Below are 25,489 nucleotides of genomic sequence, written 5' to 3' on the forward strand. Positions count from 1 at the left end.
CCAATAATAATTTCACTCCAAATCCATTCTAAATTTTAATTTCGAATTTAAAAAAACTGGGCTAACGTTATCAAATATATAATTTTAAATTTACATATGACAGTATAAAATTAAAATTAAACAGTTTTCTTTACCTATATGAAAGTTTAAATTTACATAGTATTTTAACATATAAACATTTCAATTTACATATGTAAAATTAAATTTTCATATGAAAATATTTACATAGTATTTTATATGTGAAAATTTCAATTTACTATTGCTTACATTGCTAACGTCAGCCCGTGTTTTTTTTTTTTTAAATTTGAAATTAAAATTTAAGATGGATTTGGAGTGAAAAAAATTGGAAAATTGGGTTCTCAGCCCAATTACTTGTAATATATAATTATATATGAAACACCATTTTCATTTCGGACTTTTTCCTGCTACTATACCCAAAGTTTATTGAGCCGGCCCACGTACGTAAGTTTAGTTTTAGACTTTTAGGGGGAAGGATTGGTCTCTTTTAACATTTGCAATTGGAAGTGATCCTCTGACTAACGATGTAAGAGCATATTCAATTGATAACAGGAATCTCGACTAAACTTTAACCAAGGAAAAAAAAAAGGAAAAGATAAACAAAGTTACAAAGCTAGGTCCACTTCAATGGAGATTAATAGAAACTAGAAAGCAAGATATAGGTAAAGTAGGAGAGTACTAACAAGTAACAACTTCAATACGAATGAAGAGTCACTATACCATTTTTGGCTAATTGAAACGGACTGGGCCCGTTCCAGTTAGGTCAGACGGGTCTAACTAGAACTGGTCCAAATGGTGTAGTGAGTAAAAAGAACTATAGGTGCATACCTGCTCGTAGCTTTTAGCTTGTGACTTGTGTGTAAGTGTAGAGAGAATATGAATGTTCAAACACTTAAGAATATGATTGTCTAAAGTATGGTGTAGCTCGTCAAAACTTTTATTAAAGTACTCTTTCTTCAATATTCTAACAATGGATGAAAGCTTTAGCTTTACCATTGGTAGGTAGGCAATGGTTGTATATATGTATTGAAACCAAAGTTCTAGGAAGGAAGTAGGCTTGTAGCACGTACTGACCATTGGCTGCAATGTTTTGATATTGGCTCTTATCTTATATAGAAAAACTTATGGTAAATGTTATTGGTTGATTTTAATGGAATTTATCCCTGACCCTTAACTATCAATTTCCCAGGCAATGAGACAGACACTGCCATTACCATTGCTTGGTGCTTAGGGCATTTTTAACGTGGTGTAAAATTACACTTCCATCTAGGCTCTACGTAGGTGTTATTAGGATTTTACACTTCTAATTGTATACTATTGTATAGCTTATAAATATCTACACTCTATAGTCTCCAATAGAGAAGTGTAAAAAAAATTAGATTTTAAACTCATTTCTCTTTAATTTAAACTGGAACGTCACTTAAAGTGACGTTTGAGTTAAAAAATTACTTTATAATTAGAAATGGACGTTACTTAAAGTGACGTCCAATTTTTTTTCGTTTGGACGTTGGTTAAAGTGTCGCACGAGCTATTTATCAACTGATAACGAGATGGGAAATTCTCCACCTCTTCTATCAAGTAATACTCTATTATCTACGGTATACCACCCTATTGAAAAGAGTTTTTTAATATTTAGAGTGTAAATTTTACACTTTATACGATTTACACTTTACATTGGAGATACCCTTAGTTAGTTGAGATTTCATTGAGATAATACGGTTTGAATATTATGACGGTTTGAATCGTCGCAATTATATGGGCTGTTGGATTCAGTACTTCAGCCGTCCAAACTTTCATGAGATTTTTAATCATGCAGCAACTTTCATGAGATTTTTAATCATTCATATTATTTAATTATAAGATGCCCTTGGTTGAGATTCCAATGAGATAATACGGTTTGAATATTAGATCATGCAGCAAAACTTTCATGAGATTTTCAATCATTCATATTATTTTATTACAAGTAAACATGCATCTTGACACATGAGCCGATGCCATATACAATTGCATACATGATACGTGTAAGTATTTAGGGAGTGCAACAGAGAACGAGAGATCCGATGCCAAATTGCCAACAATCAGAGAATTTATGGAAGAAACTGGAAACAGCCCAGGCGTCCAGGTAGTGTGAAAAACTTGTTCCAATCCTTCCAGCTCATTCATATATAATTCAAGCTCTTCTGATACCGAGTGTCTTAGCTTCTATCCCGAATAGGATCCACGTACAATTTTCAAAACGGGGTCCATGATCTCCCATTCTCCCCTGCTTCCCTTAATAATTATGTGCACGGGGGGAAGCCATTCTTTATGTGTCTAGACTTTGAATTTAAGCATGCATTGCCTATTTATGTTTTTAAAGTACGTGAGGATCAGAATGGGAGTTGAAAATCTTCCTACCAAACACAACAAAGTGTTTATCGATCTACTAGAAGTACATGATTCTAAAACTATACGATAGAGTATTGCTATATATTGTTGTTGTTGACTCTCAATTTTTGTTTGTTTCTCGAGGATAAAAAATAAATAAAGTTGAAAATTAATTAACCTTTGTGTACGCGGCTACGCGCACCTCCTATATCCACACAAAGTAGTGTTTATATATTAGTGTAAAAACCTTATACAATACAATATAAGCACTTACCTCTTACGGTTAAGACTTAAGAGAGGTACGGTGTATATATATATTATGTCTTGAGAGTGCGTGCGGTTGAAATTAACACCCTATCACGGATTCCCCTTTTAACAAGTTGAAGACTCTGATTCCACTCATTTAAGGGGACATGTGCCAATTCAAATCTTTTGTAGTGCAAGTAGACAGAACTCATCAAGTGGTTAATAACAAAAGTAACTAAATTTAGCATATCGATAGCTATGTTGAAGTCCTGGAAGCATTGCAATAGGGTATTGGGATGAAACCCTGCCCATGCCCATTTGAAGGCAACTTGTAGTGCAATGGGCAAAACTTAAGATATAGTCCAATTGAGTCAGCACGGTCACACATCACTAGATTTGGAAGTTCATCAACGTTTATGGCAGTGGTGGCCAAACTATTACAAAAAACGGAAAAGAAAGATCCAACCTCGAAAGCTGGGTGCGTCGGGAATAGTAAGGAAGGGGACAGAGTGATAAAGCTGCCTGAAGTGCAATGTTGTCTTCCATGCAGAAGAAATGAACGCCTACATTGATAATCGGGATCGCTCACTCTCATAGTGCATTAAATGTTGCCATCTTCGATTTAATAAAGATAAAGATAAGATTCAGTTAGAGACTACAGTAGTACCCACCTGAAATTCAGGCATGCAGTTAATCACGTACAGTCACTACTCGATCACTAGTACTTCCCGCTGGTGTTTTGTTCATAAATATCAGAGTGGCGTATTGACACAGTGGTTGTTACTTTGTTATCATTGTATTAATCTGTTCCTACGATTAATGGAAGCATTGACTTTCCTACTTTCCTAGCGCAATCTGACTTTTGGCAGATTAATTCCACGTCTTGGAATGATCGACTTATTAACATCATCATTCCAACCGGGTGGACAAGATCTGAATTCCTTGTACCATGCCCTCCGGGCTAATATGCTAAGTAGAACTTAGTTTACAACGATTATTTTTGATAAATACTGAGCTTCTTTTACTTAGTGTAGATATATAGGTTTCTACCTATAACCTGATGTTGAGATTGATTGGGAATAATTGTACTCTCTCTTTGGATGAGAGTTGCTTACGTGTCAAGTTTCTTAGGTCAACTTGAATCAAGCCTTACGTAGTTCATCTTCAGTGGTTGAGTTGGAGATGGAGAGAATGTGTATCCCCCTCTTTTATTGTCCTCTTGTGATTTATCTCCTATGATCTTTGGTTCATCTCCTTTAATGTGGGATTTGAATGAGCTTAAATGGAGGAGAAACGAGTGCATGGATGCTATTATAGAATTGTTGTAACGACCGTTTTTCCTCTTTCGAGTGTTACGAGACCTGGCTGAGTGACCTAATATGAACGACCTGCCTGAGTGACCTGGTATGAACGACCTGAGATGAATGACCTGGCTGAGCCACCTGAGATGAACGACCTGGGCTGAGCGACCTGATATGAGTCAAGTCTTGATATGAGCGACCTGGCAGGTCTTGGTATAGTTATGTGATGAGTTGTGTTGGATACATGTATAATATACATTGGTTGTGTATATTACTCCATCACACATAGTGACCGACTAACTAGCTGCACATATTTGTAGATCATTTCACGACCCATTACCAAAAGCTCGATTGATGTATGTGGAAAATGATTTTGTATAGTCATGAACTCATGTTGCTTCAGAATAAACATGGCCATTCTATGGGCCACTCATATAAAAATCCAAACTCCGGCCAATTGTTACATAACTACTGTTTCTCTAGCTTAGACACTACAACTAGTTTTTGGACCCAGGCATACGCCCGGAATCTTTTAAATATATTGCCTCTTAAAACTGAAACGTTTGATCAATGTTTTTGTAAAAAAAAATCGTATTAGGATAAGCCTATATTTCTTCGTATTCTTTATAATTAATCTTATGGGTAACTACAAGTGCTTAAAAAACTTTAATGTTGTTTCCATCATTAGGTATGTAGTTGTGTGCCCAAAAAAAAAACATTATGCTTATTCTTGTGATTTGCAATGGTTTGCAGCCTGATATGTCATCTCTCTTTGTATGCCAAACCCCAAACACAATATGCTCTAAGATGAACTCATATGCGTGTTCAATAACATTTATGATACTCAGTGCTCTAAGAGAGTCATGTAATTCTTAATAGTACATGTTGTAAACCCCCTTTATGATATTTGAGTTGTCATAGAATGCAATAATAACCTCCCTTACGTTTGAATGATATGATGTTCGATTCCTGCTATTTGCCTATATGATATGATTTTCTTGAAATAAACTACCTATTTGATTGGTTATTTGAATATCCCATCACTACACCAGAATGGTCAACTCCTAACATACCATTTTTTTCATTTCTAACGGATATATATGTTACCAATTTCCTTACGGATATATCCGTTACTTCTTAAGTTTTTTGTTAGTATATATCCCAATTTAGTTTTTTGACCCAACTTTTAATATGCTTTACCGAGAAAAAAAGAAAAAAATCGAGAAAAAGAAAATAAAACAAAAGCCTAAAAGCTAAAAGTCAGAAGAAAGTAAAGTCCAACTATCTCGCATCTCCACTCTCAGAAACAATATCGTTCAAAAGCCATTTTTATTAACCTCGCACCAAACTCAGAAACAATCTCCATTACCCATTTAAACTCCACAGCAGTTCAACAACTACTCTGGGTTTTCAGGTACGTTTTTTTTTTTTTTTTACTTGTATTAGGACTTTTAAGAAAGGCGATAGTTTTCTTCTTAAGTTTGGTGAATTTATGTGTCTAAACAACCATTGATTTATTAGAAATTGATGGTTGTCATCAGTTTGGGGTGGCAATGGTTTTCACCAGATAGCTAAAAAGAACAACCATCAGTTTTAAGAAATAAAAATGTTCTGACACCTATCTGATGCCCATGATATTTGTTTGTTGAAATGCTTTGTAAAGTTTGGTCAATCTCGTTGCAAAAGATGGCATTTATTAGACTGAAAAATTAGATGGGCATATTAGTGAACAACTTGTGCATGTCTAGAAGATGGAATCATGTGGCTACTGCTTTCCTGCACCATTGGGTACTTCAATGATGAGTCATGGGAATGTATTTTTATTGCTTGAGAATGATAAAAAATTGGAAATGCCCAGTTTTGAGTTTGGTAATAATATTGGGTCTATGGAACTCATGGCTGTTCCTAAAAGAAAGGTAATATTGTTTTTGAGTAAAAAAAAGTTGGTTCCTTTTCCTGGATTTTGGGTGTGTATAAATGGGTGATGGTTGTTTGTGCTTTTGGTGATTTATGTTCATACATTAATTAGTATTGCTTTGCTAGGATTTCCGTTTCGATAATGTCTTTGAATGCTTTTTCGCGTTGTAGTTCAAACGAAAATGATTTGAAGACTGGATGACCTTTACCTGATTTGAAATGATTTCCTGATTCGTGTTTTTGCATAATTATTCATCTTTTACTGCTTTATGTTTGATCAATAATATGTGTCAAATGTTATAGATAAACATTGTTTGGTATGAAAGCTATAGTTACTTTGTTAAAGGTATGAAGGGTTTTCATTTCAGTCAAGCAGTTCTAAATATCTTAGAATGCACGATTTGATTGAGAATTCACTGGAAAATACTGATTGATTGTATGTTAATCTATTCATAGCATTCTCAATTTGTTGTTGTGTGTGATTTGTAAGTGGGAGTAGTGCATACTAGGTAGTTGGCTTAGAAAAACAACTGTAAGATAGAATTTTCTGAAAATGTTGGTGTATGACACTTATCCATTGTGTAGCTGTTTTTTCTCATACTTGATATGTTTCTTTTTTTGAAGGGTTGACTGATTTTCTCAAAAGTTTCACTTGTTACAGCTAAGTCTAATTTTGAGGTAAAATATTAATCTTTATTGGTTTAATAGATGTGGTTATAAAAGTTTGCTTCTTTGTTGGTTATGTACATAGCTCCTGGATTACATACTACTTGAAATGCGATAATTAGTTGTTGAGGACATAAGAATATAACTAGGCTAGACCTTTTCTTTTAGTTTGGTGCATATTTAATTTCATTAGTTGCCTTGCACTATAATAAATCAAATCAATAGGTAGTGCTAAAGTAGCATCTGTACTCACAAATACAATTTCCTAGTGGCTCTTTCATTCTGGAAAAATATGGGCGCATGACATATATTCATAGTATTTGTTAGTTTTGAGTTGTAGATATGTGGAAATTATATGTTGCATTAAGCGACGAGCTATACACCTGCAAAATTTAGTGTTCTAACTGTTGTTGCCCTTATGGATTGAAAACAATGTTACCTGGATTTGAATCTTATGATGCCGTTTGTTTCTTGCTTTTTGGTTGTACTTGGATAGCTAGTTGTCTGTTATTTATGCTGATCATTATTTCCACGGTGTCTAAATATAGTATAGAATGTCTGAACCAATAAACAAAGAATGGATGAGTGAAAAGGAAAGAGGCGATTTCATTCTATGGGAGTCAAGGTTTTTCTTAAATTTGCAAAGTGGAAGTTGGGTGGGAAGAAGTGTCCTTGCCCGTGCAAGAAGTGTCGAAATAGGTATTGGTTGACTTATAAAGATGTTGAGCACCATTTAGTCTCAAACGGTATAGAGAAGTCCTATTGTGTATGGACTTTACATGGTGAGGACTTATCTAACATTGCCGTTCATCCTCCAGTGGTTGCAAATATTGGAGAAACAACCATTGGTGATGTTGCTATTGAGATGGAAGGCACCGAGGAAGAAACTATTGGGGAGGTCGGGATTGGGATGGGAAACTTTGTTGACTCTTCTTTTGGATTGCATGAAAGAGTTGTGGGTGATGGCAGTCTGGGACCGGAGTTTGATGAGCCTTATGTTCCTGAACCAGACTTAGGAAAGAGGCCGGTATTATGAATATAAGAAAAAGGCAACTGAAAAATTATATCCTGCATGTGAGGGTCCCGAGACAACTCTCTCTGCACTTGTAGAACTTCACAATGTAAAGAAACAATTTGGTTGGTCTAGAACTGGTATGACAGTACTCTTATCCTTGTTGAGGCGATGGTTGCCTAAAGGTAACACACTCCCAGAGAAGTATCCAGTAATGAAGGAGATGTTGAAAGATTTAGGGATAAAGGTTACGTGCATTCATGCGTGCGAGAACAACTGTATCTTATATTGGAAGACAGAGAAAGATTTGACAGAATGTCCTAAGTGCCAAGCTCCAAGATATAAAGTTAAGGAGGGGGGGTAAAGGGAAGAAGAATTCCAAGGAGCCTAACAAAGTACTGAGACATTTTCCTTTAATTCTAAGACTTAAGCGGTTGTATAGTATACCATGGATAGCACATGAGATGACATGGCATGCACGAGCAGAGACTTCCATGGCTTATATGTGTCATCCAATTGATTCGGGTCAGTGGAAAGTTTGTAAAGAAAAGTGGCCAAACTTTGCTAATGAGCAGCGCAATGTTTGGCTTACAATTGGAACCGATGGGTTTAATCCGCGTGGCATTCAGTCTACTAGTTATAGCTATTGGCCTGTCATCACTGTGCCTTACAATCTCCCCCCTTCCATGTGCATGAAATCAGAGTTTCAAATGTTGTCTTTGCTTATACCGGGTCCCAAGGCACCAAAAGGAGACATTGATGTTTTTCTTAAACCTTTGTATGACAAGTTGAAAGAGTTGTGGGAAGGAGTGCCAGCTTATGACATGAACAAAAAAGAAGACTTCATTTTGAAAGCTATACTAATGTGGGGGATCCATGATTTGCCCGGATATGGAAACTTAGCGGGCTGCGTAACACATGATTACAAAGCTTGTCCTATTTGCAGTGACAACACTTCTTCCATATATTTGAAGTCTAGCAGGAAGAATGTATACCTTGATTACCGTATATTCCTTAAAGGTAATTATCCGTTCAGGAGCGGTAAGTACTTAGGACTAGTGGGTAATAAGAAAGAGGAGCGTAGAACTCTTCCACAACGATTAAATGGTGATGCATTTTTGCAAACGTTGAGTTATGTGAAGTATAAACCTGGTAAGAAGTGGAAGAGAGGTGGTCAAAATGTGGTTAATGACAATAAGTGTCACAGCCCGATTTTCTAAACAATTAAAAATAATGAATATTTGAAATATAAATATCTCAAACATCATTATGTTCAATTGTCTAAAAACCCAGGCTATGACGGGGTGATACAACACATGTCAAAAACCTAAAACCCACATCACAACAGGATCAACTTACCCACAAAAATCTCCAAATTCCTCAACTATCACTTTATTCAGAACTTTCTTCCATCCCAATACAAACATAAACAAACTTTAAGAATAAAAATTTCCAACATCGTATTCTCATGTCATATAAAAATGTAACCTACGTTATTACATCATTCCAAAGATCAAACCTAATAAACTAAACTCCCAGACTGCTCCAGGCGAGAATCCAAATCACACGCCATGGTTCCACTGCCTTCCACCTATGTTCCCATGAACACACCCACGTTGCCAAAACAAAGCAAACATGGGTCAGCAAATTGAATTTGCTGGTATGAGTAGACTAAACACATAAAACCATTATCATACTTTAATTATTCAAACAATCACTTTATCTTATCCCATAACTTAATCATTCACAACTTGGAAGACAGGTAGTTCCGTCATTTTAACCGGCATAATTTCTTCTCAAGCAAAACTTCCATTTTATTAACTTCCATCTTATTAACTCATTCTAATAACTCCTTTTAATATCTAAATAATTGAATTACACTTACCGATATCCACTGCTGTATAAGGGTAGGACCGCGTCCCTGCACAAAATGTTATTAAGTCCTACCCTCCTGCAAAAGAAAGTTAGAACTTCTATATATCATATGTATATATTATATTAGGTATTCAAAAGAAAACCCAAACACTCACATAATCAAATTAATACCACTAACCCGCAAGGCGAATACCTTAGTTCCTCTCTAGGGCAGTCCAAACAATCTGGTCATTCATGACACATTCAATGAATACCCGGGTCATTCATGGCACATTCAATGAATACCCCTATATAACGCTAACGGGCCATTTATGGCACATTTAATAAATGCCCACCTAACATATGGCATCAACAGTCATAAAACTAAAATTCCAAAACTTGAGTCGTGGAGTTCTAAAAGAGTGCGGTAAATTTATTTACGCATTATTGAACTTTATTTCATGTATCATTTCAGAGAACGAATGAGTATCTTGATTCCTGTATTTTTTGATTTACGCGTTATTAATTTCAGGGATGTCTTAGTGTCATAACGTTGCATATCATAAAAGATTGAAATTTCACATAGAGTAGTTAATACACGTACACACGTATATATAGAAAGGTCTTAGCCTATAGCCAAGCATGCTAATAGCCCTAGACCTATCCTAATAGCCCAAACATAATCCGAGTTAAAAGTCAACTCTGGTCAAAGTCAACACGTCATTGTCAAAGTCAAACTGTCGTTTTCATGTTCGACCGGGTCAGGGTCATAGCCATGGTTCATGACTAAGGTCAAAGGTGTATGACTCATGGGCTCATGGTTAAGGCCATGGTTCGGACCCAACTGGCCAAGCCCAAACCTTAGAACCCGAAAGTCCAAACATGTAAAGACCCAGAAAGATCTATTTTAAGTCTTATGGACTGCCCCAAGAAATATTAGAAACGGGCCCAAAAACTTATACTGAACAGGCCCAAAACACAACTGAGTTCGGCCCGAAAACTTTAAATTAAACTGGTCCATAAATTTCAAAACAAATAGAAAAGGGGCCCAACCACTTAAATTAGATTTCGGCCCACATAACAACTTAACTAAAAACCGGCCCAACCAAACTAATGTTTTTGGCCCAACCGATTTGGCCCAAGCCCAAAATCGGATTACTATTCATCTTCTTCACTCCACCACCAAAATCCGGCCACCACCAACCACCACTAATCCCCACTCGTCCCAACCAAATCGAAAATGACGAGAATGAAAAACCATACAATATTTACAAAACCGAAAACCCCAACTTCTTCAATATATATCTTCTCAAAAACTAGATCTAGCCAAATTTCGAACCGCCATTAAAGAGTTTTGGGAGCTTCCAACCCCATATTCGACATTCCAACATACCAACATACATCAACCATTCAAAATCACAACCAAAACAGTTGGAACTACAAAAAAATCGTGATCTTTCAAGAAGAACACAAGAAAACGTTCGTGCCATTAAAGCCTCCCTCAAAGCTTTGGCGGCACCTTGACAACCTCCCACCGTATTTTCATCCAACCACAACCCACTACCCAATCGGGCAGCCAACCAACAATCAAAAGTTTACAAAAACGACAACCACAACATATCTAAAATGCAGACAGACGTCCGGGCTCATGCCGCCATTGACGAAGCTCGAAGCTTGAACGGTTTTAAGTTGAGTTTGAAAACCACGACCAAACCGAGTTTAAACGAAACCCAAGCCGACCTCTTTTCCAACAGTTCAACAGTTTAATCACAAATCCGAAATTTAATAAGGTTTAATAAAACAAATGGCACAAAGTCCAACACAACAGTATGATGAACAGTATCAATACACAGAAAACCATACGTTCGGTGAAATAGCAAAATAGCTACTCACCTTAACTAACAGCTCGACGAATTTTCCTAGCCCGAATCGTCGTGCTCCACCTCTCCAGCAAACCAGCTTCTTTCTCTGCCTCCATTTTTTTATATTTTATTATCTTCTCAAAACCCTATTCTCTAGAACAATGTGTTTATATACTTGGGTCCGAAACCCAAGCCCAACACCGACTCGGGCCCAAAACCAAACCCACGTATCCCGAGTCCAATCCGACGAATTTTTAAAATAAACAATTAAATTAATTAATTAAATAGAAAAATACGTATATAAAACACAGGGTGTTATAATATACACACCTTAAAAGGATCTCGTCCCGAGATTCAAGGTAGAGTGTAGATTAACCAAACAACAGTACGTCAAACAATTAAAATGAGACATACGTGTATACGCAAGTATGCACACCTTAAAAGGAATACACATATACAATATCATATAGATAGACATACTAATATGCAAATCACATACTTTGAAAATGTATCTATATACGTATTGAACCCAAGAAATACGTGTATACACTAGCATACACAACTCAAAAGAATAAACGTAATTAATTTCTTCAATTGCTAACACTTATAAACCCATTATTTCACAATTTAGCAAAACCCATATTCTTCAAGTTAAATCATACTAAGAAGGCAATATAGTTCCTCTCACACCGAGGCAGTTAGTTCCACTCTTAGTATTTCCCAACTAATCCAAGGCGTTTAAAAAAAAATACATATTATAATTTCCTTTTTAACGATCTTCCGTATAAGTTCTATTTGTTTAAAAACTCATATGTTTCATCCACCACCTTAGTGTTTATACATATATCAACATTTCTCTCAGTGTCTCACAAACACCACATGTTCGAAAAATAAAAATATAAACGTATAAGCTGATTCATATCATTAACAACCTATACTATGTCCACTATCACATAGGATCAAACACCTACAATGTGATGCATGCATACTGGCTCACACACCAACGATATGCAAGTATACACTGGTTCACACACCAACGATGCATACTAACTCTCTACCATCACATAGGATCAAACACCAACAATGTACATGTATACACTGGATCAAACTCCAATGATGCATACCGAGAGATGTTATGTATATTGGATCACACACCAACGATATACATAACTTGGACAATATCAAATATTTCAAATCCAACCTTTATCAAAAGGGTTTCTTTATTCCTTGGATAATTCCAATTTACTCAAATATGAAATTTTAAAATAACAATTTCTTCTTTAGTCAATACTTATTTGAAAATAGAAAACTCCGTTAGGAAAACAACACTATAACATGCAAAAATTCAATTATAAAATTACATAAGAAATTAACCGTTAAAACAAGCATTTTATTTCCTTAATCATATCCCAACATTCCACTATAAAAGTACACACAAAACAACAAGCCAAACCAAATACCACAAAGAAACACTCCTACTACCCATTCACCACAATCCGAGGATCACCTAGACCTTCACTATCTAGGCTAACCTAAGCTCTGATACCAAAATGTCACAGCCCGATTTTCTAAATAATTAAAAATAATGAATATTTGAAATATAAATATCTCAAACATCATTATGTTCAATTGTCTAAAAACCCAGGCTATGACGGGGTGATACAACACATGTCAAAACCTAAAACCCACATCACAACAGATCAACTTACCCACAAAAATCTCCAAATTCCTCAACTATCACTTTATTTGAACTTTCTTCCATCCCAATACAAACATAAACAAACTTTAAGAATAAAATTTCCAACATCATTATTCTCATGTCATATAAAATGTAACCTACGTTATTACATCATTCCAAAGATCGGACCTAATAAACTAAACTCCCGGATCGCTCCGGTGAGAATCCAAATCACACGCCATGGTTCCATCAGCCTTCCACTTATGTTCCTAAGAACACACCCACGTTGCCAAAAAACAAAGCAAACATGGGTGACAAATTGAATTCTTTGGTATGAGTAGACTAAACACATAAAACCATTATCATACTTTAATTATTCAAACAATCACTTTATCTTATCCCATAACTTAATCATTCACAACTTGGAAGGCGGTAGTTAGTCATTTTAACCGCATAATTTCTTCACAAGCAAAACTTCCATTTTATTAACTTCCATCTTATTAACTCATTCTAATAACTCCTTTTAATATATAAATAATTGAATTACACTTACCGATATCCATCTTTGTATAAAAGGGTAGGACCGCCCCTCAAGACAAAATGTTATTAAGTCCTACCCTCCTGCAAAAGAAAGTTAGAACTTCTATATATCATATGTATATATTATATTAGGTATTCAAAAGAAAACCCAAACACTCACATAATCAAATTAATACCACTAACCCGTAAAGGCTTAATACCTTAGTTCCCTCTCTCTAGGCGCCCAAACAACTGGTCATTCATGACACATTCAATGAATACCGGGTCATTCATGGCACATTCAATGAATACCCCTATATAACGCTAACGGGCCATTTATGGCACATTTAATAAATGCCCACCTAACATATGACATCAACAGTCATAAAACTAAAATTCCAAAACTTGAGTCGTGGAGTTCTAAAAGAGTGCGGTAAATTTATTTACGCATTATTGAACTTTATTTCATGTATCATTTCAGAGAACGAATGAGTATCTTGATTCCTGTATTTTTTGATTTACGCGTTATTAATTTCAGGGATGTCTTAGTGTCATAACGTTGCATATCATAAAAGATTGAAATTTCACATAGAGTAGTTAATACACGTACACACGTATATATAGAAAGGTCTTAGCCTACAGCCAAGCATGTTAATAGCCCTAGACCTATCCTAATAGCCCAAACATAATCCGAAGTTAAAAAGTCAACTCGGGTCAAAGTCAACACGTCATTGTCAAAGTCAAACTGCGTTTTTCATGTTCGACCGGTCGGTCATAGCCATGGTTCATGACTAAGGTCAAAGGTGTATGATTCATGGGCTCATGGTTAAGGCCATGGTTCGGACCCAACTGGCCAAGCCCAAACCTTAGAACCCGAAAGTCCAAACATGTAAAGACCCAGAAAGATCTATTTTAAGTCTTATGGACTGCCCCAAGAAATATTAGAAACGGGCCCAAAAACTTATACTGAACAGGCCCAAAACACAACTGAGTTCAGCCCGAAAACTTTAAATTAAACTGGTCCATAAATTTCAAAACAAATAGAAAAGGGGCCCAACCACTTAAATTAGATTTCGGCCCACATAACAACTTAACTAAAAACCGGCCCAACCAAACTAATGTTTTTGGCCCAACCGATTTGGCCCAAGCCCAAAATCGGATTACTATTCATCTTCTTCACTCCACCACCCACCACCAAAATCCGGCCACCACCAACCACCACTAATCCCCACTCGTCCCAACCAAATCGAAAATGACGAGAATGAAAAACCATACAATATTTACAAAACCGAAAACCCCAACTTCTTCAATATATATCTTCTCAAAAACTAGATCTAGCCAAATTTCGAACCGCAATTAAAGAGTTTTGGGAGCTTCCAACAGCCCCCATTCGACATTCCAACATACCAACATACATCAACCATTCAAAATCACAACCAAAACAGTTGGAACTACAAAAAAAATCGCATCTTTCAGTAACACAGTAAAACGTTCGGCGCCATTAAAGCCTCCCTCAAAGCTTTGGCAGCACCTTGACAACCTCCCACCGTATTTCGTCCAACCACAACCCACTACCCAATCGGCAGCCAACCAACAATCAAAAAGTTTACAAAAACGACAACCACAACAGTATCTAAACTGTACAGGACGTCTGGGCTCATGCCGCCATTGACGAAGCTCCGAAGCTTGAACAGCTTAAGTTCAGAGTTTCGAAAACCACGACCAAACCGAGTTTAAACGAAACCCAAGCCGACCTCTTTTCCAACAGTTCAACAGTTTAATCACAAATCCAAAATTTAATAAGGTTTAATAAAACAAATGGCACGAAGTCCAACATAACAGTATAATGAACAGTATCAATACACAGAAAACCATACGTTCGGTGAAATAGCAAAATAGCTACTCACCTTAACTAACAGCTCGACGAATTTTCCTAGCCCGAATCGTCATGCTCCACCTCTCCAGCAAACCAGCTTCTTTCTCTGCCTCCATTTTTTTATATTTTATTATCTTTCCAAAACCCTATTCTCTAGAACAATGTGTTTATATACTTGGGTCCGAAACCCAAGCCCAACACCGACTCGGGCCCAAAACCAAACCCACGTATCCCGAGTCCAATCCGACGAATTTTTAAAATAAACAATTAAATTAATTAATTAAATAGAAAAATACGTATATAAAACACAGGGTGTTATAATAAGGGTAATGAAGTTACATTGGCATGGTACAGAAAGTCCATATTGTTTTTCCTTGTTTATTGGATTCATCATAAAGTTCGTCATGTTATTGATGTGATGCACATTGAAAAAAATGTTACAGAGCACATACTCGACACGATCCTTAGTAAGAAAGACAATTCAAAGGATACTGACCAGGCACGAGAGGATATGAGGGAACTTGGCATACACAGAAATCAGTGGATGCAAATTGACCCTGCAAGTGGGAAACAAGTTAAACCTACAACACCATTCATTCTAGATAAAGTGGAGAAGATGAATTTTCTTAAAACTTTAAAAAATTTGAAGCTCCCATCAGGTTTTTCATCTAATCTGAGTAACATCGTTAGTTTTGATCCACCTTGTTTGCTCGTAATGAAATCACATGACTATCATGTGATTATGCAATATCTTTTGCCCGTGCTACTTCAACATGCTTTTCCATCTCATCCTAATTTGCGAAGAGCTCTTCACCAGATAAGCTTATTTTTTAACATATTGTGTTTGAAAGTTGTAATTCGAAAAGAAATCCAAGATGCCAAATACATGGTTGCAGAGGTATTGTGCGTGTTGGAAAAGTACTTTCCACCATCATTTTTTGATATTAGCATCCACCTTGTTGTGCATCTAGCTAATGAGGCATTGATGTGTGGACCAGCTAGAGATCGTTGGATGTATTCGTTTAAGAGGTAAATTATGCTTCTTTCAATCCCCATTGTTTTTGTCTCAGTTTTAAATAAAATTAATAAATGCATTCATGGGTATATTGCTTAAATAGGTCGATGAAGGAGTGCAAAGATATACCTAGTAGCAAACAATTTGTTGAAGGATCGATTGCAGAGTCGTATCTTGTTTTTGAGTCTGTTAAATATGCAATGGAGTACATTCCAAATCCACAGCGCAAAAATCACAAAAGCACTACTGGTGAATTGTTTCTAGATGAAAATGATGAATATATTGATGAAGGGCCTGTGCTTGAAGGTAAATATGTGATTTTGTCGTCGGAGCAATTTGTACAAATACATAGATGGCTACTTTTTCGGTTGGAAGTCGATGGACTTGACGATCATTACAGGTGTTAGTTCTTTGCATGTGTGTCTATTTCCCCGTAATAAATTGATAGATATATACTAACTTTTTTGGTTAAATTGTAGTGAGTATCGCGAGTCTTTGCAATCTAGTTCCCAAGGCAGTAGGAAAGGGATAGCAAAGACAGAAGTAGAGATACAAATAGATTTTATCGACTGGTTATATAATAAGGTATTACTTAATGGTGATAGGAAGATACGATTTTTATGTTATTTACACTTTTTGAATTGTGTAATATTTTCTTTGTGTAGTTGCTGGAGAATGATGACACTTCATCTGAATTGTGGTTCTTTGCTAAAGGGCCATTGTTCAAAGCTAAAACTTTTCTAAAGTATCATGTTAATGGTTATTTATTTTCTACTAAGTCTCACGATGAGACCGTTCGTACGCAAGACAGTGGTGTTTGCATGAGTGCAATTACTACATTCACATCAAGTAGGAAAGATAAAAATCCTATCGATGCATCTGCTATGTGGTATGGGCTCGTCAAACAAATACTAGAGGTGGATTACACAAATTTCAAGGAAGTGGTGTTTTATTGTGACTGGGTTAGGGTGGAAGATAAGACCAATGGTTGTAAGCTATGCCCAGACTCTAACTTGTTGATGGTAAATTTTAATCGGCTCAAGAGCTCTGACAAAATGTTAGATGAGCCGGCCATTTGTGCCAAAGAAGCCCATCAAGTGTTCTATTCGAGAGATCTAAAAATTCCTGATTGGTGGGTGGTCATACATTCACCAAGGCGAATGACTAGTCAAGTGGACCAGCTAGAACTACCAGAAGACTTTCAATCTACTCTTGCACAACAACCTAATTTGAGATCATTGTTAGAACCACGTCGATGATTGTAGTGTGTGTAGTTGTAATTTTGAAAACATGTTCAAAATACTAGTTTTCTCTTTTGATGATTATGTACTAGATTTGGGTGCTAATTTTTTGATATCCTGGTTAATTTGATAGTGCTCTTCCTTTACTTTTTCTTATTTTCTTTTTACTTTATCTATTCTACATTTTAATTAAAGATCTTAAATAATTGTTTGTTATATGTCATATTTGAAGCATTATGAAATCCTTGATAATATGTTTTCAATTGTTGGGAATTGTTAGGTTGTTTTTGAATAATAGAGTCAGGTAATACAAATGCACACTGCAGCGCATCAGATGCATCTTCTCCCACAGGTGAATGTAGTTCTCGGTCATCCAAAACGGCACAATTAAGAGGTCCCTCTGGGAAGTTGCTTGTTGAGGTGTGGTCTAATGGCCAAATTGTTGGACCAAATGCAAGCAACTTCAAGACTGTAATAGGGAATGAAGTGAGGCTTCATATCCCGATCAACACTAAAGATTGGCGACTAGTGAAAAATAGCTTTAAGGATGCTATTTGGAAAGCCTTGACGGTATTTTTTTTGGTCAACTCTACCTTTCTTTCATCTATATCTCACTATATTTTTTCTTATCAATCACTTTACTCATGACAGAAGGAATATGAATTTAATGTATCTAATTTTGCTGCTCGTCCATGGGTTGAGACAAATTATCCTAAAAAACTTAGGACTGTGAAAGCGACGTATCGGTCAAAGTTCTTGGCAAACTCTGAAAGCATTGAAGCAGCTAAGGCAAACTACTCATCTGGTGTTAATCCAACTCTTTGGGTTGATTTTGTTGACTATGAGCTACAACCTAAAGTAAAGGACAGAAATGCAAAAAATGCAAACAATAGGGCAATGAATGATATTGGTACTACTAATGGGAGGAAAACCTTCTCCCAAATACATAAGGAGCTGGTACGTATCACTTTTGAAATAAAAATGTCGTTTGATCATGTATAAAATTTGTAAAACAATTAACTATGCTAGCTGACTAATATATTTTCTTTTAGTTGTCTTTCTTTTAGCACTATTACTAAGCATTGATTATTTGCTTGTAGCAAGAACAAAACCCTAAAGCAAAAAGGACTCAGGTAGATGACTGGTGCAAGGGCCGTGAATGCCGTGATGGTTCAGTTTTGGCAAGTGATAAGAGCTCAAAACTGTAGTTTTAACCCCTTAACCATCATACTTTTAGACCAATTATGTGAGTAATAATTAAGAGTTAGTAATCGACATTCGTGTTTTATGCATTTCAGGCTTCAAAGTCCATTATGTGCAGAAATGTGCTACTTTAGCGAGATAAAGGAGCAAAGGTCGGTTGCTAAGGAGTTCTGTGATTAAAGGCTAAGATTCAAGAAGACAAAGCCTTTCTAAAGCCTGGTCAAAAGTTGAAAAGTCGACGTGAGGCGTAAATAGCACACAAAGTCAGCAGAATTTCCAAAGGCCGTATCTTTGGACTCAGACCTCGGAATTGGGCCTACCTTATGTCAAAACGACCGGCTCGGAAAGAGCTTTCCAATGGTCTAAGCCTTGACCCAATTAGAGGATCAAAAGTGGATGAAAAGTCTGTTGAAGTCAACTACAGTTGAAGAGACCTTTTTGGACTGAAAGAATTGGGTTTTGGGCCTGATTCTCTGGCCCAAAAAATGGCTCCAAGCCCATGCACGATTTTTGGATCTGAAAGTATAAAAACAAGAGCTTGACTCTTTGTTAATGATAGCTAGTTAGACCTAAAACAATAGATAATTATAGATCTAGTTTTTATTTAATTAAATTAAGTTTGGTTTATATTCAATTCTTGTTTTAGATTAAACTCTTAGAATCATTGTTCTTAATTAGTTTGATAAATAAAATAGCTATTTGTCAATTTCGATTCTTGTCATTTACAATTGTTAGATCTAATTTCATTTATTACTTGTTATTCAATTCTTAGTTATTAATTAGAATTTAAGTATTGTTTAATTTAGATTAGTAAAATTCAATTCTTTATATTATGTTTAGTTTTAATTTAATCGGAAATGATTGCGTAATGATTCTCGGCTAAACCTCCATTAGGGGTAGAAGCCTTGATGAAGGCTTGATTCGATTATCGTAGAGTCGTCGTAATTTCCTTTCCACTCTAGAAACGATTAGTTCACCATGAGAATGGGTGTAATTGTTCACATGCTAGTTATGAATTGGTAGAAATGTCATGTGTAATTAGGGATTAGGAGTAACCAGATTGTTCGCGCTGGCGATTCATTCGGATAACGACGATTAGATGGATTAGTAGGATTAAGTCGAGTTAAGGTGGAATCAATCCCCCTCTAACTCATTATCATAGAATCAACGTAGCATTCCCATAGTGTTTAAATAATCGACTAGTTGCATCTTGTGGGTAGTTGCATCGTAGTTTAGTTGTCATTTCGTAAATCTCTCATTAGACTTTAGAGTTAAGTTTACTTATACGTAGAGAACACAGCATGCGGAAGGACTAGGAGTGGAACGAATTTCCTACTCCACTATATCTTATAGGATTGAGAGTAGAAACTTTGATAAATATAGGCACGTAAGATAGTTTTAGTTTACTTACGTTTTGGGTTCATCGTTCATTTCGTAGGTAAACTATCAATTTTATGTTTATCAGCAAGTGCTCGGGAAAAATATGTGAGTAGAAATTTTGTTTCTTTCTATTAACTAATTGTAGTTTTTGATTGCTACTGGATATATTTTTAGATATTTGATTTGATTTTTAAAAAATATATATATTGCAGGATCAAGTGAAAGCAGTTCAGAAAAGAAGACTAGCGAGTGGAGAGACTGACACTGAAGACATCGACTCCGATGCGTTGACCAAGTACTTGGCAAGGAAAAGAAGAACCGTGTTCGTGGAGTTGGTTCTAATATTACCAGAAAACAGCTACAACATGCTGCTGTGGCGAATGATTTAATCAACCAAATGGCCACTACATCAGTTGCAAAAGTCGAGGCCGACATGGCTTCATTTAAATCAAAGGTCGATGGAGACATGTCTGAGGTCAAATCAATGCTCAAGGTCAATTTTTTCTTTGCAATTAGTGGTAATGGTTAGAGTTGTTAATACTTGATCCACACATAAAAAATATCCTTGCATCATCTACTCCATCGCATGTTTTCATTCAACAACAACTATGCAATAATGTGACAGCCAATGCCGAAGCACATATGGGTGTGACTACACCTAGAACTGAACTTGGTTCAAATTCTGCTCAACGCCCTCAGAACTTGACCCCTGCTTTTGGGTCGCTTGAATTGCCTAGTCACATTACTAGATAAGTTTGGTGCATAAGTTGCTAAGGGGTCTGTTGATGTTGGTGCAACAATTTGTCATGGCAGAATTCTGGTTGGTGGAGAGAGAAGAGTGTATATTGATGAAGTATTGGTTCCCGATGCTGCTGTTTATGACGGTCCACAAGATGGTAAGGCAACTTTGAACCCGTGGGTTGAAGGAGGGTATATAGCTTGGCTTGATGGGCGATTGAAGAATGATTGATGTTTGTAGGTTTTAGATCTTTTTTGGATTGCTCTACTTTTTGGTTTTTGTGCTTTAGTTTGGAAACTTAAGAAACAAATATGGCGTTAAACTTTTATGTGGTTGTGGTTACCATGACTTGGAACTGTTAGTATTATCATGACTTAGAATCTTAATTGTACATAAATGTCAATTCTTTTTATTAGTTTTATGTCTTGACTTGCCTTATTGTAAAGAAATCAAGGTCTTTCGTGTATTTAAGTTTCTGGTGCAGATGGCAACATGGATAGAGATGACGAGATGCTTGGAGCAATTAGTAGTCAGTCGGGGGATGCGTAAGCCCCTGGTTAGTTTTTATTCCCTTCTTCTTTCCATTAGCTATTTTAATTTGAAATTTTTACTTTTATTTGCCACTAATAATTGTGTAATTGTTTGATGCATGCGAGGTTCATAATGTTGGAACTCCATTGTTGCTACTTGTGATTATGCGCAACATACTAGTACATACTATCCTTCTATCTGTTTTTCTTTTTATTATTATTTTGGCTTTTCTAGTATATGAAAACAGTACTTAACTAGTACATACCCTTCTTCTGGTTTCGGTATCGCAAGACTGCACTGCGCAATGAACCAATGAACACGCGAGAAGAAACATGTACAAGCTTAATATCTTGTTCTTATAGCTTATTTACAACTTCCTTTATTGTACGTGTTACTTCGTAGTCTGTGTTTCATATTTTGGCTATGTAATCATCTTATAATGGTGTTCTGCTCAGATACAACAATAAGGAAGATGCTTGCCACACTAGATGATCCTTTCACTCGCTTTCTTGAGCCAGAAAAGTTTAAGAGTTTGCGGGTACATTTACTTTTCTTATCTATCCAGTATTCTGCTAGGCAGGTGCTTTGATTATCTATGACTTTGGTTATGAAATCCCCCATCAATTGTTTACAGCTTATTCCTAAAGTATGCTGTTATTTTCTTTGAAGGCAGTCTGGTACTCAAGGTGCTCTTACTGGTAACCATTTATTCCGTGCATGTCCTTGTAGTCTATCTAACTGGTTAGCATTGGTTCTTACTTTTGAGATTCATAGCTGAAGCTGAATACCTTAATGCAAGTATTTCTCGAAACCATTTATTTGAATTCTGGGTAGGCTAGGGTTTTCCTACCAAACCGTATGTGTAACATTGATATCTTTAGTATCCTCACTGAAGCTAGATTACACTTAAATTTCTCTAAAGGGAATCAAAAGCTTTTGATCCACGCTCTGTGATTTGACTTAATCAACAATTTGTTTGTAGCATATTGATGTTTTCTCTAGTTGTATGGAGATCTATATCCACTCGTAGAAGTCTCATTATAACTGTTCTTTAAATTCCTGGACTAATAGTTGGACTTGGTGATCGGTGAGTTTCATGGACTCAAAGAACATAGTGGCAGGAAACAACCTAAAAGTAAAGAAAGAGGTTATTGGCATAGTAGGATATTCTGATGAAACACGTGTGCTAGCAGAATTTTCCGAAAGAGGGTGGTGTCTGACGGATTTTAATTGGTCCTCTCAGCTTCAGAAGAAATCGAGAGGTGATTGCCATTTCTTCGAGCTCAGAGGTAACCACATGGTAAACGTTTAACTAGCACAATCTTATATGATTGCTTCATTTTTTTCCTCTTTTTTGGTAAGGATTATTTTTCCTTTTCTGTGCTTTTTAATTATGTCAATTTTTTTAAAAAAATTCAATTTCCTTGGTAACTGGTATTGGGAAGATACGGCACATTCAGTCAGTATTTCAGATGGGTCAATGGGGCATGCTGTCTGATTTTTAATATCGGAAACTGTATTTACCCAGACTATGGTTTGTGTTATAAAGAGATTTTTTGGATTTATTTACAATCTAAAGTTGGCATATAGTTTCATCCGCAGAGTGATTTGGGAATGAAAATCCCTGATGTTCCATCCAATGGGAGTGTCAGATTGGATATTTGGATACTTGGATACTTGATGATGAATTACACTAAATTCATTTACTTTGCTTCCATGTACTTCTTTTTCCTGGTAGAAATAAAACTGGATTATGAACCCAAGTATTGCCAAACTCAAAAAAATGAAGGTGACTTTATGACAGCCGTCGAGTTCTCCAAAAGTGATCCATATGGCAAAGCAATAGCATTGTTTAACTTGAAATCTGGAGTTCTCAAGGTATATCTCTTTCAAGACTTTGTCAACACATATGTACTAAGTGAACTTACCATACTTAACAATCTTTAACTTCCATGAATAGGTTGATGAAAACTGGTTTGCACTATCTGCTATCACACTAGCTTTTATCCTTTCTGACATTTGGAGAAAGGAGAGTAGCAGTGCTTTCATTTCAGCTAGAAAAAATTCAAAGGTTGTTAGTTTAACTGAAAGTGATGATGTTGAAAGTGGAAAAATTCAGGGCACTTTCTTGGAGAAGGATGAGTTAGCTGAAAGAGTTGGAATTGCATTTGGGGGTAAGATTCTAAATGGCGATTTCTTTATAGATGGCGAGCAAAGTCGTTATGCTTCAGGAACCGATATAGGGCACAAAGCGTTATGGTCTACAGTTGATGGGAAGGACCCGTATATTGCCATGCTATCCATCTGTTGATATGGGAAAAGGCATGAATTTAATCTCGAAGAGCTCTGGTCGAAGAAAACCTTATGCTGACATTATTAGAAACAAGTACAAGAATGGAGTCGACTTTTTGGGGTTGCTTAAAAGGGATGAGGTAAGGAACTTAAAATTCAGTAGCATGAATCTCTCTTCTTGGTCTGTTTTGAGTAGTTTGTATTACTCTTCTCCTGATTCTTAAATGCAGATCCGTATCTTTATCTTTTGACTGTTGTTCTTTGCAGCTTTATATGACAGAGCTTGTTGCAAGCCAGTGGTTTGTACCCATCATTGTTGCAGTTTTTGGTAAGAACTAATCCTGTTTAACTAATAAAGATTACGACTATAAACAAAACGTAGTTGCGTGAATTGTAATTATACATACCTGTCTTTGACACTACAACAAGGCTCCATGATCTCAAGCTTAGCTGCAATGTTTGCAAGCGATCCATTTACGATATTATTCAAGTATACCATTGGTGTTTTACCTATAAGCTGTCACAACCAATCAAAAACACCATCAGACTATAAACAGTCTAAACAAAAATTAACTTAACAATGAAAGTAGTAATAGTGGTAAACTATTTAGCTGACTAAAATCTTCAGCAATGTTGAGACCTTCGATTTCAGTTTGAAGTTTGACAGACACTGCTTTAGAAACAATAGACACTGAATAATAATACTTGTTAGATGTTCATCTCTTATCTCTCTACTTCACTCTCTCTCTTGATATTTTTGAGTTGCTCTCAAAATGTTGTTTTATTGAGTTACAGATCTGTTGTCATTGTAAGAGATCTTTATGAAAATGTGAGAGAGTAACAAGTATATGATGATGAGTATAGCTGGAAATGGAGGAATGAATGATAGTAATAATGGGAATGTTAGAAATTGAGGGGCAGCTTCAATTAGTGCAGCAGCTATTGCTATTGACCATACTAGATTTCCTCGCCGAAGAGAACGGGTAATTGTTTTATGTTTGCATTCTGTTAAATGTTATGTGTTTACTTAGATCTAGTGGAGAATGGAGAGTAATGAGGTTGGTATTTATAATACTTTTAACAGTGAAGGTTATAATGTTAAAGGGTGAGCTGAAATTCAGTTGAATTTGAGCTTTTCAGATCTATGTAGAATTTGGAAGAAGCGTTGATGGCGAAGGAGAGGGTCCAGTAATCAATTTGCTTCCCCATAGTCTCCTGACTTAGTCCATTCATATCCACCACTCTTGAAGGCTTTGGGAGCTCCTTTCTCTGCCCAGCCTCGGTGAAAATTTTGTACTCAACATATCATTGCATATAAGTATGAAAAGTCAGTCACATAGTTCTACTTCTGCTCATCTGACATTATTTGACCAAATTTGTATTGGACATTATTTGACCAAATTTGTATTGGATATTATTTGACCCGGGATTTTTTTTTTAGTGGCTACAATTTACAAACGGATATATCCGTTACAAATAATAGTTAGTAAATAGGTGACCACATCCATTACTAACGGTTATATCCCACTAGAAATTATTTTCCATACTAGAAACAAATTATTTTCTAACGGTTATATCCCACTAGTAAATAGTTAGTAAATAGGTGACAAACAAATTATTTTCCCTCTAGAAACTGAAGCGGGTCAAATTTCACTAACACTTATATCCGTTACAAATGACAAATTTAATCGGGCCATGGGTTGTTGGATCTGTTACAAATAATTTTAGTAACGGATATATATCCGTTACTAAAATTATTATCATTAACGGTT

General features: G+C 36.0%; 1 protein-coding gene and 3 long non-coding RNA genes across 7 annotated transcripts; 2 read left to right on the forward strand and 2 right to left on the reverse strand.

Moving 5' to 3' along the window:
• The first annotated feature begins 1,944 nt into the window (after positions 1 to 1,944).
• On the forward strand, positions 1,945 to 18,523 carry LOC147509459 (uncharacterized). The gene is made up of 4 exons (XR_015216560.1): positions 1,945 to 2,140; positions 6,474 to 6,527; positions 17,853 to 18,142; positions 18,224 to 18,523. It is a non-coding gene; the product is annotated as an uncharacterized LOC147509459 (long non-coding RNA).
• On the reverse strand, positions 8,896 to 11,381 carry LOC147509460 (uncharacterized). Its single transcript, XR_015216559.1, has 2 exons — positions 11,275 to 11,381; positions 8,896 to 9,118 (listed from the first exon to the last, which is right to left on the reverse strand). It is a non-coding gene; the product is annotated as an uncharacterized LOC147509460 (long non-coding RNA).
• A 2,454-nt stretch (positions 18,524 to 20,977) lies between the features above and the next one.
• LOC147509461 (uncharacterized) lies at positions 20,978 to 25,139 on the forward strand. 4 transcript variants are annotated; one of them, XM_086599222.1, is made up of 8 exons: positions 20,978 to 21,450; positions 21,551 to 21,604; positions 21,881 to 21,963; positions 22,095 to 23,303; positions 23,386 to 23,857; positions 23,985 to 24,045; positions 24,513 to 24,700; positions 24,858 to 25,139. In XM_086599222.1, the coding sequence occupies exons 4-5, from the start codon at positions 23,040 to 23,042 to the stop codon at positions 23,734 to 23,736; spliced, it is 615 nt and encodes a 204-aa protein (XP_086455348.1). In that variant the 5' UTR covers positions 20,978 to 21,450; positions 21,551 to 21,604; positions 21,881 to 21,963; positions 22,095 to 23,039; the 3' UTR covers positions 23,737 to 23,857; positions 23,985 to 24,045; positions 24,513 to 24,700; positions 24,858 to 25,139. The 4 variants fall into 4 exon arrangements, with proteins under 4 accessions (XP_086455348.1, XP_086455347.1, XP_086455349.1 ...); XM_086599221.1 differs by lacking the exon at positions 20,978 to 21,450 and having other exon boundaries at positions 21,461 to 21,604; positions 22,099 to 23,303; XM_086599223.1 differs by lacking the exons at positions 20,978 to 21,450; positions 21,551 to 21,604 and adding an exon at positions 21,662 to 21,759.
• Positions 23,866 to 24,520, reverse strand: LOC147509462 (uncharacterized). Its single transcript, XR_015216562.1, has 3 exons — positions 24,358 to 24,520; positions 24,125 to 24,234; positions 23,866 to 24,058 (listed from the first exon to the last, which is right to left on the reverse strand). It is a non-coding gene; the product is annotated as an uncharacterized LOC147509462 (long non-coding RNA).
• Positions 25,140 to 25,489: the final 350 nt, after the last annotated feature.

This window comes from Coptis chinensis, chromosome 3, assembly GCF_015680905.1.
Source record: "Coptis chinensis isolate HL-2020 chromosome 3, ASM1568090v1, whole genome shotgun sequence".
Taxonomy (NCBI): Eukaryota; Viridiplantae; Streptophyta; class Magnoliopsida; order Ranunculales; family Ranunculaceae; genus Coptis; species Coptis chinensis.